Source organism: Carcharhinus amblyrhynchos, chromosome 10, assembly GCF_965287045.1.
Source record: "Carcharhinus amblyrhynchos chromosome 10, sCarAmb.v2.hapA, whole genome shotgun sequence".
Lineage (NCBI taxonomy): Eukaryota > Metazoa > Chordata > Chondrichthyes > Carcharhiniformes > Carcharhinidae > Carcharhinus > Carcharhinus amblyrhynchos.
The window spans coordinates 37,332,914-37,354,321 of record NC_137333.1 but is presented as its reverse complement, the minus strand read 5'-3'; the positions used below and the strand labels follow the sequence as shown (position 1 = coordinate 37,354,321).

The 21,408-nt window shown below is 40.1% G+C and overlaps 2 protein-coding genes across 2 annotated transcripts in view; both read right to left on the bottom strand.

Moving 5' to 3' along the window:
- LOC145348869 (ETS-related transcription factor Elf-1-like) overlaps positions 1-2,813 on the bottom strand; it is a 153,318-nt gene extending 150,505 nt beyond the window's left edge. The window contains exon 1 of the mRNA XM_080196886.1: positions 2,731-2,813. The gene's annotated coding sequence lies outside the window, so the exon portion shown is untranslated. The remainder of the gene's footprint in view (positions 1-2,730) is intronic.
- A 12,604-nt stretch (positions 2,814-15,417) lies between these two features.
- The window catches only part of nalf1b (NALCN channel auxiliary factor 1b), an 828,435-nt gene continuing 822,444 nt past the window's right edge, over positions 15,418-21,408 (bottom strand). The window contains exon 3 of the mRNA XM_080197870.1: positions 15,418-16,095. Coding sequence (XP_080053996.1) covers positions 15,791-16,095 — 305 coding nt within the window. The 3' untranslated portion in view covers positions 15,418-15,790. The remainder of the gene's footprint in view (positions 16,096-21,408) is intronic.

Genomic DNA, 21,408 nt, shown 5'->3' with positions numbered 1-21,408 from the left:
AAAACCCAGCCTGCAAGTGCAGCAGGTGGTCAGGAAGGCGAATGGGATGCTGGCCTTCATAGCGAGGGGGATTGAATATAAAAGTAGGGAGGTCTTGCTGCAGCTGTATAGGGCATTGGTGAGGCCGCAGCTGGAGTACTGTGTGCAGTTTTGGGCGCCGCACCTGCGCAAGGATATTTTGGCCTTGGAGGGAGTGCAGAGGAGGTTTACTAGGCTGATACCGGAGTTGAGGGGGTTGAGCTATGAGGAGAGGCTGAATAAACTAGGCTTGTACTCGTTAGAGTTTAGAAGAATGAGGGGAGATCTCATTGAGACGTATAAGATGATGAATGGGATGGATAGGATAGAGGTGGAAAGACTCTTCCCGCTCAAAAAAGACAGTAGGACTAGGGGGCACAGCCTCAAGATAAAGGGGGGGCGGTTCAGAACGGAGTTGAGGAGGAACTTCTTCACTCAAAGGGTGGTGAATCTCTGGAATTCTCTGCCCGTTGAAGTGGTGGAGGCTGCCTCGCTAAATATTTTTAAGAAGCGGGTTGATGGGTTTTTGATAAGAGAGGGGATTAAGGGTTATGGGGAGAGGGCGGGAAAGTGGAACTGAGCCACGACAGATCAGCCATGATCTTATTGAATGGCGGGGCAGGCTCGAAGGGCCAGATGGCCTACTCCTGCTCCTATTTCTTATGTTCTTATGTTCTTATGTTCACCCTGTCAATACTCTTTAGGACCTTGTGCACTTCAATCAAGTCACCCTTTATCTTCTAAACTCCACTGGAAATAAGCCCGGCCTGTTTTACCTACCTTATAAGGCAACCTGTTCATTCCAGGATCAATCTGGTAAAATGTTCTCTGAACCACCTCCAATGAATTTACATTGTTCCTTAAATAAAGGAGGCCAAAACTGCACACAGTATTCAAGATGCAATCTCACCAGTGCCCTGTATAACTAAAACATAACATCCTTACTTTTATGTAAAATTCCTTGCGTATTAAGGTTACAGGCTTACAGTTATTTCATTAGAATTTGTGACTTGGAGATATGCAGAAAATTTTTTATTCTTTCACAGAATATGGGTATCACTAACCATCCCCAAGTAGATAGTTGTGAGCTGCTGCAGGCTGTGAGATGTAGGTACACCCAGAGTGGTGTTAGGAAGGAAGTTCCAAGATTTTGATCCAATTATGGTGAAGGAAGGGCAACATAGTTCCAAATCAGGATGGTGTGTGAGTTGGGAGACTTGCAAGTGGCGTTCCCGTGGATGGTGGAGTTGGTGGATTTGGACGGTTCTGTTGAAGGAGGCTCAGTGAGCTGTTGCAGTGCTCCTTGTGGATGGTACAGGCTGTCGCTATTTTATTGGCAAAAGAAGTGAACTTTAAGTTGGTGGATAGGGTGTCATTCAAGAGCTTTGCCTTTGATGGTGTCAAGCTTCTTGATCATTGTTGAAGCTGCATTTATCCATGCAAGTGGAGAATATTCAATCACACTCCTAATTTGTGTTTTGTAGATAGGTGTCATCTCACAGTCTGTCCACTAACAGAAGCTTTATTTATACATGCTTCTAAAATGTCTGCTTTCACGCTAATGGCTTTTTGCTTCAATTTAGTTTCTCTTCCTCTCTATAACTACACCCACACTTGACTAATAGTACAGACAATAGTTAACAAACAATCGCTAAAAAACTGAATACGACAAAGAGACACAGGACTTCTCCTTAGATTACCATGGAAGTGTTATTTAGTATTACAATACTTAATACATGGTCTCATTAGTCAGAAGAACCAAACTGACTGCTCCCGTCACCCCTAACTCGACTGCCTTCCTGACCATCCAACTACCTTCCCAGACGGCTGCACACCTAACCCAACTAGAACTGGCTCTTGACTCAACTACTCTCCCATGACCTGACCATACCCTCCACTCATCCATTCACTAAAAATCATGAGACATTAAGAAACTCACCTGAATACAGCACCTACTGTCATAAAGGGAGGTGTCCTCTCCTTCTCCTTGCATATGATATCACTAATCAATTCTAGCAGAATGTTGTGCTGGTGAAACATCAGCCCAATAGTGCCTACTCCACAAAGCACCAGTTGGAGAAACTTAAACTGCGTAAAGTGCAAAACCCTCAGATGAAGGAAGACAAAATAAAATTCCACATCAGAAATTTGTCTCCTAAAATAGAGATACCAGATATGGATTTGAGTCACCAAGATTAGCTTTCAGTGATTAAGGCAAACATAAAATAATTTAGCAAATGTTTTACTACCACACCTTAAGTCCAACCTCTCCCACAAATATTTGAAATACAAGATGTTTCTCTACCGATATTTACGTACAGAAGTACCAACCAAACACACATGCAACTGAAAGCTTCAATTCATTTACTGCAATGCTAATTAATTCCCAAATAAGGGTGGTCATTCAAAACGAACAGACACCTTCAAGGCATTTTCCTCTCAACAGAGACTAGTGTTATTGCTTTGTAGCTAGTATATGATTACCAGAACAATGTGCAATTCTGTAGGTATTAAAAAACTGAATCAAACCAAATCTGAAACTCTTTGGTACCGAGTGCTTCCTTCCAACAACTGATAAGCACAGACTAGCATGACACAAGAATGTTTACTACAACTGGTATTAAACTGATCAGCTCCTGTGCCATTTTCGCCAACAGGTGGAGAGTACAGTCCTTAGTACATTACCATTGAATCAGAAACAACATTACTTACTTTACCCTCTATATGGTCTTGGTCAAAGTTTAAAAATCCAAGCTGAGTTTTGCTGCAGTAAAATATGGCTTCTGAAGATTGGGGAAGTGCTGATTCTGAACCACAATCTGTACCAAAGTGTTTCTGGGAGAGTCACACCCATATTGCTACAGACCAATCATTGCACCAGGTTTATACACATGCAAATTGCGTGGGCGAGCAACTGGTTTCCTTGAATTGCGAGCAGGTGAGAGAGCAGCAAAAAGCATAACAACCAAACAAAGATCAAAATGCTGCAGGGAGCAAGACAATTACAGCCACTGGCAGCCTGTTGATAAATACATTCATGAACGAACATGTAAGAGCTCTGGAAAGTGATCATGAGAACTCACTATCTCTGGATGTTTAAAAAAGCAAAAAGAATAGAAAATGTACCAACCTTGTGTACAGCCACTGAGGATCCACAGACCCCTTACACTGTGAAATACGCAATGCTAAAATATATCTTCCACTTTCAGGTTCCTTCATAAGGACACAATTCTATTAAAGTAAATGTACTAAGTCACAAAATAGAAGAATACAGGATTTTCTGCAATGACCTATCCTTATCATACAGGGTCTGATCTCCAAGATTTGGATGGGAAATGGTCCATGTGACCAGATGTGGACAATTGGAGCAGAGATTTGACCGCACTGGATTTGAATCGTTTACATGTATTCTACGGTTGTATTTCAAGGGTTTGAGAAATCTGTATTCCATCATGGAGTTAGAGAAGAGCATTACATTCATGACATTCCCCAGAACCTGAGGACAGAAAGCTAAAGTGCAGATACAATAAAAACAGAAAATGTTGGAAATATCCAGCAGGCTGAAAGAGGTTATGTCAAGTTAAAGGGCCGGATTTTCATCCTGAAGATGGGAATTGGGAGTCAGGAAAATTCCCAAAGCTGTGGATTCCTCCTTTGTTACAGTAGTATTAGCCAGGGGGATTTTCATCAGGGGGTTGCAGTGAGGTGCTGAATTTGAGTTTGCCTACTCCCATGCTAGTGCAGAGGTGTAAATGACAACATAAGCGCAGTGGGTTGAATCTGTTTTGAGAGTTGGGACTAACAAAATGACTGGAAATGTAGCTCTACTGCCATCTTTGTGCCATAAGTAATCCACGGTCTCCGCTGAAGGAAACATTGGCCCAAATCTTCTGGACAGTTTTGGTGTTGTGCACATTGCCACTGCTCATGAGGAATTCTGTGACCTGATCTTTGCAATTTTTCAGCCATGACTTCCAATTCCAACTGAAGCAGTGAAGGATTAATGCAGATATTCCCAAGAGTAGAGGAGGAGATGGGCAAAGAGCAGACACACTCCCTTTTTAATACATTAGCTATTGTATTTGAGTACAGTTTTAAAGGTCTAAAGCATGTAAGCAGAATAGTGAATGGTTGAACATGTGAGTGGAGTTGACCAGGCATGGAAAATAAAGACACGTCTTTAACCAGAATACTGTTTTGATGAGTCTTTGTGTTACCTGAGCCGTAATTAAGTGAAAGCCAGTTTAATACTTAACCTTAAAAAGCGTCTGCAGTGGGCAAATGAGTGAGTAGGTCAGTGGGTAGATGAGTGGATAGGTGAATGAATGGGTGAGTTAGTATGTAGGTGAGTGGGTGACTGAATAGATTGGTAGGTGGATGGTTGGGTGGCTGAGTGAGTTGCTTGGTTGGTGAGTTGATGAGTGAATGATTGAATGGATCAGTGGGTAGCTGAGTGGTTGGGTGTCATGAACCATGTGGATGTTATCTGTGAGGGTGACTCAACTTGAAATATCAGTTCATGGTGGTGTCTAGTTTTGCTTTTGGAATGGTATGAGGAGTTACGTGAAACCTATGGTGAGAATAACCATCCCAGTCACCAAGTCACAATTACTCAAGACTATTTATTAAATTAAAAAATGGACAAATGCACACAAACAGGACAATAATACTACAGGACTCTAAGACAATTAAATATATGAATTACTAAAAACACACACAATTTAAATAGTATTTACCACTTATTTCAAAATTTATTTGTACTGCCTGATCTCCTTAAGACTTCCTAATTCCCAAACAACACCCAAATTAAATAAATCTATAAATCAAATCCAGCTTATAATTACCACACCATACAAGGTGGATGATCAAGTCTGCAAAATGTCTTTTGTTGGTCCAGCAAAGATGTTTAAACTACCTCGATAAAGGCTTTTGCACTGTCTCGGCTTTACAAATTCTCAGATATTAAAATGGCCTCTTGGCTGTGAGATGTTACAATGCCTGGCAATTATACCCTAATTCCTCATAGATTCTCCCCTCAATGTATTTCGACTGTCTGCATCTCTCACATTCTGTAACTCTTGAAATTAGCATCTATATATTTCCACTGATTTCTGGATAAGCTGTTTCCTGATGTTAAGGCTATTTACACATGATTCTGTCTGCCTGCTAATGTTGTTACTGGGAAAGGTCACATCTCATCAACCCCTTTGAATGTTGACTACTGCTGTCGCTAGGCAGGTTTTTACCTGGGTAGATCATTCCTTGTTAAATTCTTGTTCCTGCTATTATTAGGCAGATCCATGACAAGGGTAAGTTCGTGAATGAGTGACTGAGTGGGTGAGTGAATGGGAGGGCAGTTAGTGGGTCAGCGAGTGGATGAGTGAATGAGTGACTGGGTGAGTTAGTAAATGGGTGAATGGATGTGCGAGTGACTGAATGGGTCAGGATGTGGATGAGTGGGTGGGTGAGTGAATTAGTGGATGAGTGGATAGTTGTGTTCAGGATTGTTGGATGGGGATAGTCTGGTGGGGGTAACTGGGGGGAAGGTAGTTAAGTTGATCTGATGTAGTAAGGTTGGAGTGTAGTCAGGTCAGGTAGTAGTCAGATCAGGATGTAGGGGTAGTAATGCAGGGAGATAGTTGGTTCAGGTTGTGGAAATAGTTGTGTGATTAGACAGGTTGGGTAGATGGGTTGGGTCAGTGTTGCGATTGAGTCATGGGTGTATCTGAGTTGGTGCCTGTAGTTGTATTGGGCAGTAGTTGAGTTAGAGGTAGTCAGATTTGGTCAGTGTTGTTATTAGGGTCAAGTGGTTAGTCAGGGTCAATTAGGTGGACGGGGGGTGTAGCCAGTGGGAGGGGGGTGATTGAGGAGACCAGTTATGTTACCCAGCTGAGTTAATTCTGGAGTTAGATTAGGTATTGATTAGTACAACATTTCAAGGGTAATACTGTCTGTAAGTCACACATATTTAACCCTTTTCTCTGACATTGGGCTCAGTGTCAGAATTTGTTTCTTCGGGTGGACTTCTGGAAACCTGGCAGAGTGACCTGATGTCCCATTGACAAATTTGTGGGCAGCCCTGAGTTTCCAGTGAGTACAGCCCTACCTCTTCATCACCCACGCTGTGCAAGTCCAACACCTTCCCTTACAGCAAAGGTCTGCTCCCTGTACACTTTCCAGAACTTTTCCACCCCTGCAAATGGTGTCCACTTCCATTCCTGACAACATTATGCTGCTGCAATTTAGAAAGCTTTCTGAAACCCACCCACTTGTTGCCAAAATCCCAGTTATTGCTTCAGTACTTAACTGAAGGTAGACCTGAAAGGCTGCATACGGAGATCTCCTGGCTATCAGATCCAGTGGTCAATCTACTCAACCAGTGAAACACAATGTAAAGTGTTTTGTGATATTGTATAGTTGTGAAAGGTGCTGTTTCAATGCAAGCCTTTCTTTTCTGAAGGATCAGGGAAGCAACATCAAAATCCAGAGGAAGGCAAAAAGCATCCAATTGGCAGCAGAAAGAAAAAGAGAGTGGATCAAGAGAGAGAGAGAGAGAAAAAGGAAAAGTAAGAAAGGCATTTGAAAAATTAAAATGTTTGAAAACCTTGAGAAACAATTTATTACCTTCAGTGATGAGATTCCATAGCTTCATTTTTCTCCCGAGCCTCCAAGGTTGATTATCACATCAGCAGCATAAATCACATCAATAACCAGCTTCTAATGAAATGGGTTACCATTCCCAAATGTGGTAAAAATAATTTCTGATAATGGCATACATGACACACGACAAGATGATCATTTTGTTTCTATTTTTTGAAAGGTTACCAGTGGCATAGGGCAAATTGTGATTAGTGATGAATAAGAACTCGGTTTATTTCTTCTTTGCCTTAAACTGCTGCTTTTTAGACATACGGTCATGCCCATTAGAGACATGTTTTATCCACAATTTTAAATACATGGTATTTAATATACGTGCAACTGGTTTGGAATCTCCCAGAACTAACTTTTATTTAAATAAGCTGGATCACCCGACTCTCCATATGATTCTAAAAGAGAAAGACTGGCACTATGTTTATCAATCTTGGAGGCTCAGAAGGAGTGCAATGAAACAATGGAGTCTCACTGTTAAAGGTAATAAGTTATTCCTCAAGGTTTTCATCTTTTTTACAGCTTCATCTTTGTCCATGTTCCGTGTTACTTGCTCAAGAACTGATAACTTATTCAAACATGATTTCCTTTTTACAAAACCATGTTGACTCTGTCTGATAAGATCAAGATTTTCTAAGTGCCCGGTTATAACCTCCTTAATAATAGATTGTAGAATTTTTCTTGTGATAGATGTTAGACTAACTGGCCTATAGTTTACTGCCTCTTGTCTCCCTCCTATCTTGAGTAGTGGAGTTACATTTTCTATTTTCCAATCTGATGGGACCTTCCCAGAATACAGGGATTTTTGGAAAAATATCTCTATAGGTACTTTTTTAAGACCCTATAATGAAGTCCATCAGGTTCTGGAGACTTGTCAGCCTTTAATTCTAAAACTTTTCTCAGTCTCATTTCTTTAATGGTTGTAGTTACTTTAATTTCCTCCCTCCCTTTCACCTCTTGATTTACAAATATTTCTGGAATGTTATTTGTGACTTATGACAGTGAAGACAGAAACAGAATATTTGTTCCAGAGAACCTAAGTTAATTTTAGTTTCTATTTTCCTTTTTAAATATTTTAGAAATCCTTGCTATCTGTTTTTATATTTCTAGCCAGCTTTCTCTCATATTCTAATTTCTCTTTTTGTTTAGTCATTCTTTGCTGGTTTTAAAATTCTATCCAATTTTCCGTCCTGCCATGAACTGTCACAGAATTTTATATGGTTTCTTTCAAATTGACACTATCCTTAATGTCATTAGTTAGAATGCCAAATTCAAGCAGGTTGTGAACACTGCTGCCTAGAGGCTTCTTTGATCATCTCTAGAATGTGCTGGTCTAAGAAATTGTCCTGAAAACAGTCTATGAACCATTTTCCAGGCTACCTTTGCCAATCTGATTTGTCCTATCTCTATATAGATTAAAATAATCTGTGATTATCACAGTACCTTTTTTACAAGCCTTATGGCTTCTTTCTATGTACTCCACTCTACAGCGTAATTACTATTTGGGGACTATGAACTACTCCCCTGAGTAGAGGTCACCAACCTGATAAAGAACCCCCATTCTCCACTTGTTGTTTCTTGCCCATTAGCCAATTCTCCATCCATGCCAATATACTATCTCCTACATTAAGGACTCTTATCTTGTGACTTAATCTTTTATGTGGTTCATTGTTGAATGCCTTCTGACAGTGTAAATGCAACACATCTACTGGTTCCCCTCTATCCACTCTGACTGAGACTTCCTTGAAAAACTTTAATAAATTAGTCAGACACAATTTCCCTTAAGTTTCCAGTTTTGATCTCCCGGAAACAATGTCTCTGTAATGGCATGAAATCATATCCATTTACCTGGATTGGCGCCGGCAGTTCATCTACCTTATTCCAAATGCTTAACTCATTAAGATACAAAGCCTTTAAGCTTGTCTTTTTGCTATTTTTTTTTAATAATCCTGACTTTACTTTGTACTGTGGCTCTATTTACCACCCTTGATTACTGTGTCTAGCATTTTTGCATTTTACTTTTCTTACTTTTATTACTGTCCTTGTTTTTCTTTCCCTTGTCACCCCACTTAGGTTCCCATTCCCCTGCCATTCTACTTCAAGCCGTCTCCAGCCATACTAGCAAATACTCATCCTAGGACACCAGTCCCAGTGCTGCCCAGGTGTAATTCATCCAGTTTGTACTGGCCCCACTTTCTCCAGAACCAGATCCAATTCCCAGGAATCTGAAGCCCTCCCCCTTGAACCATATTTCCAGTCATGCATTTATCTGATATATCCTGGTATTTCTACTCTGGCTAGCATTTGGCACAGGTAGCAGTCCTGAGATCACCACCTTTGAGGTCATACTTTTCAACCTGCTTCCAAATTCCCTATATTTTGGGACCTCATCCCATTTTTTACGATGTTTACTATGACCGCTAGCTGTTCACCCTTCCCTTCCAGAATGTCCTGTAGCTGCTCTGAGACATCCTTAACCCTAGCACCAGTGAAGTAATATACCACACTGAAGTCTCATTTGTGGCCACAGAAATATCTATTTATTTCTGTTACAATTGAATCCCACACTTTCTCCTGCTCTCCCTTACAGTAGAGCCAACTGTGGTGCAACAAATTGGGCTGTTGCAGTTTTCCCTTGAGAAACCATTCCTGCCAACAGTATCTAAAGGGGTATATCTGTTCTGCAGGGAATGGCCATAGGGGATTGTTGCACTGCCTGCCTAATCCTCTTGCTTTGCCTGGTGGTCACCCATTTCCTTTCTGTCTTTGGAGTCTTAGCCTGCGATGTGACCATCTCTGCTTTATAACGCTCCTGTGTAGCATCTTGGAATGTTTCGTTACATCAAAGATACTTTAAAAGTTTCTGCTGTTATAGTTTTCCCAGTTTAACTTGCAGCTTGGTTGCATGTTTCATGTGACAATTGCAGACTAATTACCATTAATTGCTAACTGGTTTCAAAGTGTTGTTGGAAACATAAGTGATCCCTTACCAGGCTCTTTGCACTACAACATATCAGTCCAAACTTTCTATGAGGTTAATTTGTTTTTATGGTGCAAATTCAACAACTTTTTGAGTTGTTTTCTTTTATTCTTTCATGGGATATTGGCTTTGCTGGCAAGCCAGCATTTGTTATTGGTCCCTGAGCATGTGTTATGGGAGTATTGATCTGTTGATTCTGTGCTCCAGTTTCTGTGAGGCTATTGGTGGAGTGATGCAAGTTGCCTAGCTATGTATGGCAATTTGCACTCATGGTGAATTTTGCTACAAATTGCTAGGCTTTTAATGCATTATTAACATGTGTGCACTGTGAACTGTCAAATTCTGCATCAATCTCATAATGCAAATTGTACAATAGTAATAATAGGTAATTTTGCAGAATTCAATGCTTTCAGCTTACTTTATAGTCCCCAGCAGTGACTATCTTGCATTTTAATAATAAGTGACTGTAGATTCTATCAACATTGAATAAATTTGCATTCAAACACATCATTTTGTGAAAACTGTTTATTACTGTAGTAGTCAGAACAAAATGCAAAACCTTTGCTGCATTGTCAATTGAGCAGGAAGTAATTCCTTTTTAAATATACAAAATCTAATTTCATATTTACCCAATAGCTTAAAAAGATCAATAATATTGTTCCTTCCTGTCCCTTTAATCCATTTTTTTCTCCAATAATTTTCATTCCGAACCTCTTGAAATTTCAGATTAATTTTGGTACACAGAAAACGCTGGCCCTGTATGAGTTTATACAACATACCCAAAACTAAAAAAGCAAATCACCAGGACAGAAATAGATCTGTTTTCATTCACTGGCATCCAGTAATGACATTTACAAAAATACCAACAGACTGTGTATCTGGGCAATATCCTGATTTGGTAGAGACTCATTTTGAATGGTACAAAGCCCTAACAATGCACTCTCAATCTTTGAGCTCTTGTCACCATATGCCTTGTTTTTCTTCAGTGTTATCCAAGGAGTGTATTTCTTGCTTTTCAAGGGAGGTCACCATTTTGTTTACACCATACAGAATAAACTTGAATATTTTTATTGATAGTTGTCACAGACTGTGTCAAAGATTTTGTTCTAATTTACATAATTCTTCAGACAAAAAATTGAATAGAACACTATTCTAATAGATTCTAAGGATGAGTGACCTGTTTGCATATTTAAGGTACAAATTTTCAATGCAACATTTATGTTATCATTTATGTCTTTTGATCTAACTTGAAATAATAAATATATCTACATTTTTTTGCAAACATCATACTTATCTGCGATATTTCTGGTGGATTTAACTTTTTCACATGTAGATAATTGAACTTCATGCAAGGGAAAATAAGTTCCAGTGAAATCAAGTGAATCGTGATTGTGAATGACAGTACTGCTCTGGTGTGGTCAAATTATAGAATCTAGAGGTGGGTAACTTTAAAGAAACAAGTCATACCATCGAATCATACAGCACAGAAGGAGACCAATCAGTCTATTGTGTCTGAACCAACTCTTTGGAATAGCTGTCCAATTAGACCCACCACTCACTATTTCCCCAGTGTCCTTTGCAAGTATATATCCAATTCCCTTTTCAAGCAGTGTACTGAAGATTGTAACAACTTGCTGACTAAAAAAAATTCTCCTCCCCTCTTTTGCCAATTAGTTTAAACCTGTGTCCTCAGATTACTCACCAGTGGAAACGGTTTGATCATCCTTAATTGACCATGTAAAAACAATGTCTAACTTGTCCCTTATGAAATATGGCAAGAGAGGCAACATGCTTCAATTCATGAAATGTAGTTGTATATCTTTTGGAAAATAGCCCTTAAATGTGTTCCTTGTCAAAGTACAACATTAACACAAATATATCAGGATGGATTTGACACACAAGGGAAAAAAGACAAACAGCTCCTATACATATATATAAATATATATAGCGCAGAGCGGTAGCTGGTGAAAATATGGTAACAAACTAATTAAAGATTTTTTAAATAGTAAAATCTGCAAACACTATGGAACAAATCAATGTACTTTGGTGCAAACAAACATAGGGTGATCTTTGAGAGGAAATGACAAGGAATTTAAAACTCCATCACAGACTGTGAATATCACAGGCCGTGTTAAAAATACATATTTGCTGCACAGACTGAACAATCATCAATCTATCTTTTTAAAAGGATCATGTCTTTGAGTACCAAGCACCCTTTAGCATTTTTGAAAGAGGTTTCTCTTTCCTTTAAGTAACAGAGAAATTGGTAAATGTGAGTCTTGGAAAATCCTTATCATTAATTGCGAAAGAATAGGAATAACATTGAACATGCCTATCATTTATTCTTCCCTCCTTCACCCATTGCAATTAAGTGCTTATTGATAGTTCTCATGGATGTTTACACTATAAATGAAATTACATGCATGCACATTTTCAAAATTGTTGTTTACCACTTAGGGCCATTGAATTAGTTCATTTCATTTTGTTTTGACTTTTTCTTAATGTTATTATAGGAATTGATTTTGGAAAGTGATGATGAGCCATTGCATAGCAGCAATACTAATATCTTTGCCTGATAATGTCATATATAGAGTTCTACAAAGCGTGACTGTCTTAGAAGCATATTTAAGAAAGTGATGTGACATTGCTTACAATGAAACTTTGTATATTAATAGCATCTTAACCAAAGGATATATTGGGTTGGTTTGCATCTTTACCAATTGTGCGTTAAACATTAAGACAAAGCAAAATACTGCGGATGCTGGAATCTGAAACAAAAACAGAGCTGACAAAGAGTCATTTAGATTCAAAACATTGGCTCTACTCTCTCCCCACAGGTGCTGTCAGACCTGTTGAGATTTTCCAGCATTTTCTGTTTGTGTGCATTAAACATTGCTTGGTCAAGCCCAGAAGGATATTTGGTCAGAAGGTTTGCACACTGGTTCTGGAACTTGCCTGGTTTGTCCTCTATTAAAGTCAAGTGGGTTCTGTAGATACTTCAATTCTTTAGGCATATTCTTCTTTGCAGATACATTCAAGGTTGTGCCTGAGTCTGACTGAGCCACAACACCCAACATATGGAGTTCTTGTCACTGGCTACATGTGCTTGATTACAGTTGGCTTGGGTGGGGCAAGCGGATATCACTGCCTTACAAGTTAATGAGGAAACTCTTAGAAGGGAAGGAGATCTGACATTATCTTTGAATGGATGAGAGGGTAGGGGATGGCATGTTTCCATTGATCCACAGCGTAGTTCTGACAGGGAACAAGTACAGTTTCCGAGGATTAAAATCACCGGCACATTGATCTTCACAACTAATCTTACAGAATGGTGTTTGTTGCCAACTTACAACTCAATTTATCTCAGATAATTTAAAGAAACAGTTTCCTTAGCTGCCTTGGTCTTTACTGACTAATCAGTATCAGGTGATGTTCCTGTAATTTTGTTGGATAAAGTGTTGCTGGATCCAATACAATATTTCTGAAAGATTTGCAAAAAAAAAAGCAGCTTCAATAGGAATGATTCTCAATGACACTACTCATTAAATCATGAATGGTTTGCCCTTTGTTTCATGTTATGCAGATCAATTTTCTCGTGAAACAGTCCATGAGAAAAATCAGTATGAATTTTCTACTGGAGTAATTTACTGCAGTTATTTAAGATTATTTGATAAAAGAGTTTATCTCTCCTCAATATGATGATTAATGTTTCTGTCAAGACCAAAGTTTGATTTTTTAATCTGTTGCTCCAAAGGTGATACTGTGTCCTCTTGGATTTAGTGGGTGCTGATATTTAGTCCTGAATCAGTTCGAAATTCTGTCTTGTTCAATAGGCCACTCTGGGATAATATTTTTTCATTATAACTGGGCACTGTCAATACACAATTTCTTTTTTGCTGCATTTATTTATGGTCTATTTCCTTCTGTTGCCTTGTTTGCATGCACAAGGTGCTTAATAATTACAACTGCAAATGGCTTAGATTGATTGTTTTCACGTGCAATGTTTAATGTCACTTTCCAAACTCTGGGGAAACATCATGCCCAAAAAATACTTTAAAAAAATGCATGAATAAGAAACAGAGTACCAGACTTCAATCATCATTGGTATCTATAGCAAGAAAATGAACACTTTTATGAAACAAAAAGCTTTTTAGTTAATCTCCAAGAACAGGAGAATGCTGACCCTCACATAGTTTTCCTTTCACCTAAATTGCTGACAGCAATCAATTATGTAACTTAGGCTTATTTATCTATGACTTTGCATCCATTTGAAAATGTGACTGGGAAGATGTAAAGATCATCCCTCCTTGACTGTCAATGTCAGCAGTGCAGAACAATTAATAACTGCAAGGAATAAAGATAAAGGGATGATAAAGAGCTCTTATCCATTAGCCCTAAAGATATTCAGTTCCAAGATCAGTCAGTAACAAATTAAACAGTTTAAATTGAGTGATCAGAAAAAAAAAATTGAATTAAATGAAGACTGTGCTGAAACCTGTAGACTAAACCAATTTTCTTGGCACTGATAATACTAACATGTAGAGGTTTATTTATAAAAGCCCAAAATCTAACTGTTTGAGACAAGTAAAGACACATTTTAAATGGAGTGCGTTAGCCCAAGAAGTTAAAATCAATCTTGTGACGTTGAAAACTAATTCTTCTATTTGGTCCTTTGCACAGAGTCAGCCTTGGTCACATACCACATAGGGTACAATGACTTGCATTGAATTCCAATTATAATTTACACAACAGTGACCAGGTGAATCAGAGAGCTACTGAACATTGCTCTAACCATTGTCAGTCATTGATGCCTATTGAAAGTGAGGTTAGAGACTGGTATGGAAAATCCTTTAAACATAACTACTTATGTATCTGATCATAAAATAAAATCAAATGCAAATATTAGCTAATCGTATTTTACTTCAATTTGTAACTGAACTTTATAAATAATGCAAATTATGCATTTTGTGTCATTATTATTTGACATTTCACAATGAGAAAAAGAAACTTGTTGAAGTAAGGCTGATGTATGGGTAGGATAGCATTCTGGCTTCCCACGGTTACTGCATCTAGTGAAGAAATTTGTGAACTCACGTAGAATGAAAGGTTGCTACTTTGGTTAGAACGTCATTGCACCTTCTTGTGTTGATCAGATGCTTATCGGAGTCCTCAAAATTCTGTCTTCAATTGGAGTAAAATGGTCTATAGAGCTTTAATTTATAGTTGCCCTTGTACTGGAGAATTGTTTGTCAGACATCAGTGGATAAAAATTTATCTGGCATCTTAAATGAAGCTATGCAATTAAATAGCTCAAATACACTGAGCAATTTGATTCATACTGTAAGATCACTCAATTGTGCAACTAGCCAAGGAGAAAGGACTGATTTATTTGAAATGGGGATTGGGGCTATATATGATCTTAAAATTTAAGAAGCTGTTAACTGTTCAACACCATTCTCTCTCACATAAAGAAAGTACTTATCATTCTGTTTGATGGATTTATGAGGAAGCCAGAAGTCCTTTGTCTTACCTTTCTTCATTCAGCTAGTTTGTGCAATAGTGGTAGAGGCAGTTGTGTATGGCACGGAACATCAGTACATGTTTTTTAAGCTTTTCTTGCTTAATACTGGCTGCAGCAGACCAAATTGTGCCAGCTTCACATGAAATGGGAACAATAAACTTTTCCATGGGGAGAGGGCACAGCTAATGCCCCACTGTGCCATGACACCATAGCAGTTTTTTTTGTCTTACTGTAAAGCCACAGGATATAACAGTTGAAAAAAAATACTGAATGGGGTCACATGATGACTAAAAATACAAACAGTGTGACAACTCGGTTAGTGTTGAGAAACTGTTCCAGGAAACAAAAGATCTGTAATAACTAGTGCAAAAATCAAAATCTAAATGTTAAAACACAGTGTATAAAATGGCATGAGAAATAGTGTTGTGTTGCACAGTTTTCAAATCAGTAAAAAGCTGTGTTGTGTCTGTTGATATGAGTCTGGCTCACATTTTTTCTTCTGTTACCTGGATGACTTGGCAAGCTGTGATTTGGATGCTAGCGCACCCAGTTTCTATCAGACGTGACTGTCATCCTTGAATCAGTGAGCCCGAAATGTGCAAATCAAACAACGGCTCAAATCCTTACTCATCATTGGTTGAGTTATCTTCCCATGTTACAAGATCTCCAAAGCCAAATCCAGTACTAGTCTGTACGATAGAGGCTGTCACTACAGTATGCAACAGGATGAGTACCAAGATGCATAACTTGAATCTAGTGTTGCACAGTCTTGACGCCACTGATGAAGAAAGCGAGGACCTGGGACACATGATTGGATTGGTTGCTTCCCCTGTCCCTTTGGATTGTTTATTTGAAACTGAATTAAAGGACTCCCATCTGACATCACAGCACTCTGGCTCAGCATTGGTTGGATGATTGTCAGGCAGCTCTGTATGGTAAAGAAATCCAACAATTAAATGTGTGAATGTTGACTAGCTTTCATACAGCGCTACATATCTAGATTTTCCGCCACAATTTTTGGTTAACTTGCTGGATTCAAACAATTCAACTGTACAAATGGACATGTGAACTCAGGATCTTTTAAAGGTTCCCAATAAGACTTTGAGAGTTTATGCCAAGCAGAAGAGATCAAACATTGCAAAAATTAATGAACATAAACAAACAGTTACAAGCTATGATACATATGGGGCAGCATAGTGGCACAGTGGTTAGCACTGCTGCCCCACAGCTTTGGGGACCCGGGTTCGATTCTCGGCTTGAGTCACTGTCTGTGTGGCGTTTGCATGTTCCCTTAGTCTCTATGTGCATTTTCTCTGGGTGCTCTGGTTTCTCCACCACTCCAAAGATGTGCAGGTTAGGTGCATTGGCCATGCTAAATTGCCCCTTAGTGCCCCGGGAATCGTAAATTAGGGGGATTAGTGGAGTAAATATGTGAGGTTACGGGGAAGGGCCTAGGTGGGATTGTTGTCAGTGCAGACTTGATGGGCCAAATGGCCTCCTTCTGCATTGCAGGATTCTATGATTTTATGATATTACTGCTTTCAATGGTTTTCAATTACCTTGTTTGAAACAAGATAAGCCCTAGGCTGTGCATTCTTGATAGTCAAATATTGCTTATTGCCTAGCATCTACAATTTGTGGATTATCTAGAAAATTGTCTAGAAAACTACTGAATTAACTCTAACTGTATAATTCAATCAGTAAGCTGCTTGAAAATAAGGCAAATTTGGCAATAATATGTAATTACTAACTTCAGTTTCAATGGCACAAGATTGAACATATAAAATGTCTATGATGCATTATCACAGACTGCCTCCTCGATGACAAGCTGCCTTCAACAAATGAGGCATTTGCTTCAGTCAAGATACTTGATTCAAAAGATTGGTTCCAACATTTATCGACAGCGGGAAGGGAACAGGGTTGGGAGTGAAGGAGATGTTGCGATTTAACAGTTGGGAAACCTGGAAATATGGGCCGTGATTCTCCCATCATGACCCACAACATTTCTGGCAGGTTGAGGTGGGAGACGCACGTCGCCAACCTTGAACTGGGATTTGCACGTGCGCCGGGAATGCATGCGCATCTCCCAGAGCCGGCGAACAGTCATCGGTCAGACTGCGTTGGAAACCAATGGGAAGGCTGGAAAGTAATTTAAATCTTTTTAAAATGTATGTTAAATATGTCCATTCGTTCAATATCAGGAATTTTTTCCCATCCCACCAGGAGTACTTCATTCCGGCGAGTTCAGACTAACTTCCTACATTTGGGGAACTAGCGGGAAACCCCACTAGAATGAAATGGGGCCAATCATGATATACCAGGGGGTTGGGTGGTGAGCGAGGTGTGGTACCCCTTGGCAGTGCCAGCCTGTGCTCCCTGGTACTGCCCAAAGGACAAAGTACCCCTGCCCAAGGGGCACCTTGGCACTGCCCATTGGGCATCGGGCAGTGCCAAGTAGGCGGGGCCTATTGTGGGCAGGGGCTAGGGGTGATAAGTGGGGGTGGGGGTCCCACTGCTACTCTGCGGACAGGATCGGTCTGGAATGGAGGGAGGGCAGCAATTGGGGCAGGCTGTGGGGGGGTCGTCTGCCAGGGGGCTGCCTCCAGGGGTGGTCTGATCCCAGGGGGGATCAGCGGGGGTTAATTCTGCTGGGCTGAGTGAGGGTGGGGGGATCGCCACTGTGGGGAGTTTGGACTGTGCATTGGGGTGCTCTGGGACTTGGGGGGGGGGGTGGTGGAGGGAAGGGGGTGGTAGGGCTGGCCCAGGAATTGCTGTGGGGGCGGCGATCAGGCTGTGGTGGGGGGTTGGGGGGGGGGGGCGGTTGCTAGAGGGGCGGCACTGTGGGGATCCTGGGCTGACCAGCGTGATAGGCCCCACCCTCCTTTGGTTTTTAATTGTATACACAAACGGGTGCACAGAGTGCAGAAATTCAGGTGAGAAGCTGAAGTGACAAAACAATCAGGATTTAGAAGAATTTTCCCACCAATTCAGCACTTTTGGGAGAATTGCCCCAATGAATTCAACATCAGGATCTGATTGACATTTTAGGAATCTGCTTCCTAGATGCAACCAGCCAGGCTGATAGGCCCTGAGCATTAGAATCAGTAGGCGGAGAGCAGGGTTCAGGTAGGTTCATGAGACCAAAGTAGAAGAATATATCAGAGTGGTGGCTGGAGTGAACTTGGTATTGTGTACAGTGTGGAAACTGGGTTGGTGGAATTTGAACAAAGAATGTAAGAAAGGTGAACCTAGAGCTCTGAGGTAATGATACAGTCAAGGACTTTAGACACAGGTGAATGTTAGAGGAAAAGATAAATGAGGCAGGAGCTGGCCTTTTGAAATAGTATCATAGTGATAATTTTTAATAGGGCACTGACAGTGCCTGAACAGGAGTCAGTAACAACAGCTGTGAGCACAGGAGCCAAGAAAAATATTTCAGTTATCAGTAGTTGGGTGGAACGAAAAAGATGATGTAGTTCTTTGAGAAAGAACGAGTTGCGGGGTCATAGCATTAGGATCATTAAGGAGCTAAGAAGTGCTCAAAGGAAATTGTTAGAAAGTAGAGGACAAGTGGCACATGAAGTAACTTTAAGTATGGCCGCAATCATTGATGAGAAATCCAAAAACTCATATTTTGTATTAGAGAGTGGGTTGTGAAGATCATTTATTATAGAGAAAAGTTACAACAATTTGTTCTTGCTCTCTCGGAATGCCCTGGAGTTGTAGAAGAATTTGGTCTTAGAAAGAGAAAAACACAATAATGCTTGACATGCTCCCACCAGATGTGGCAGTGACTGCAAAATTTTCCATGTGTTCATTAGTACTCAAATCTAAAAGTGTGGGTGAAATGCTACTCTGAGAATGATGGATATGAGTTGTTGGGTGATCTGTTTGGGGTAAAGGCATCAAAGACCAATCTGAGGGAGCCGTTAACAGAAAAGATGGCATAGTGATATTGTAATGAGTGCATGGCTAAAGGAAGGGAATTGGGAGTAGAACAGTGAATTTGTGAGGGAGCTTGGGAGTATCATTTTCCAGGGCAGGGTTGGAGGTAGTTGGGGTATCATAGAGAGTAGTATATGAGACAAGGAATTGATCAACAACTTAAGAGTGTTGGGGCCAACTGAGATGGCAATGTTGAGGAGATGGCTATTGGTGCAATTATTGGAGTTGATATGGAGAGTCAAATAAATGGAGCGTGGGAAGGCCACAGGAAAGGGAATGAGGAACTTATAGGCAGAAGTTAATATCGCTGATGATGGCTACTTGCTAAATGCACAGATTGAGGCAGAAGACAAGGGAGATGAGCTTAGTAAAACTGTCACCTGAGCCTTTGTGTGGTAGTATATGGAATTACTTTTAAATGCAAGGTGAAAGTAGTAATGATTGAGCAATGATGGGGAGACACTAAGGTGGAAAAATTACATGATCAACATTTCAAGCTCACAATTTCTACTTTTGAGGAATATTCTTTAAATATCTATGGTATGTGATTCTCATATTGTCTGTATTTACCCAGTTCTATGTACCCAGAATCATTACATAACAAAAAAAATCCTGTCAACTAACTGGCTTTTTCATTTTGGCTAGTTCAGTGTAGTGTAATGCAACAAGTAGATTGAGGTTTCATTCATAGCTATGAATCTCATTTCTTATATTTGGTGAACCAAGTGAATCATGTTGAAAGTCAAACACTAAATCAGTCAGCCAGACATCTTAATGAAAATGGTGGCTAGGATTTACATGACTTCGGTGCATCATGGTAAGTGTTGATTGTTTTGTGACATGGTTAATTTTTTGACTCATTTCCAGAAATAGAGTCATAGAGTCATAGAGTTTTATAGCATGATAACAGACCCTTTGGCCCAACTTGCCCATGCCACCCTTATTTTTTTTAACCCCTAAACTGATCCCAATTGCCTGCATTTGGCCTACTAGGTGTTTTGGACTGTGCTATTGTTTTATAATCTGTCAATGAAGATCAACATATTTGTTTTTGACTAATTATCAATTGCTGGTAATTAGGATAGAATAATGATTTATTCCACTCATCATCTCGACTCAATTTAATCAGCCAAGACACTGATGGGCCTAACAATATTAGTGACCTTCACCACCATGTGTTTGCAGTGTATCACTTTACATACCATAACAACTTCCCCTTTTACTTTACTTCCCCCACCCAGGCAGACACAGACTGATGGCCAGTTTAATTCCATGCTTCATTAAATTAAATGCTTAGTCTTGTCAGTCAGCAGAGCAAGATAGCTATTGTCACAGATAATGCAATGATTGCCATACATAGAACATAGAAAAACTACCGCACAAACAGGCTCTTCGGCCCATAGTTGCGCCGAACATCTCTACCTATTAGGCTTACCTATAACCCTCAATCCTACTAAGTCCCATGTACTCATCCAGAAGTCTCTTAAAAGACCCTATTGAATCCGCCTCCGATTCCACGCACCCACCACCCTCTGAGTGAAAAACTTATCCCTGACATTTCCACTGTACCTACTCCCCAGCACCGTAAACCTGTGTCCTCTTGTGGCAGCAATTTCAGCCCTGGGAAAAGCCTCTGAAAATCCATCCAATCAATACCTCTCAACGTCTTATACACTTCTATCAGGTCACCTCTTATCCTTCTTCTCTCCGAGGAGAAAAGACCGAGCTCTCTCAACCTATCCTCATAAGGCATGCCACCCAAACCAGGCAACATCCTTGTAAATTTCCTCTGCACCCTTTCAATGGATTCCACATCCTTCCTGCAATGAGGCGATCACAACTGAGCACAGTACTCCAAGTGGGGTCTGACCAGGGTCTTTTACAGCTGCAGCATTATCTCCCGACTCCTAAACTCAATTCCTCGATTGATGAAAGCCAGTACACCATACTCCTTCTTAACCACATCCTCTACCTGCAAAGTCGATTTGAGATTCCTGTGAACCCGTAATTCAAGATCCTTCTGATCTTCCACACTGCTAAGAATCTTACTCTTAATATTATATGCCTTCATCCCATTTGACCTGCCAAAATGAACCACCACACACTTATCTGGGTTGAAGTCCATCTGCCACTTCTCTGCCCAGTCTTGCATCCTATCTATGTCTCGCTGCAACTTCTGACATCCCTCCACACTATCTACAACACCTCCAACCTTCGTGTCATCAGCAAACTTACTAAACCATCCCTCCACTTCCTCATCCAGGTCATTTATAAAAATCACAAACAGCAAGGGTCC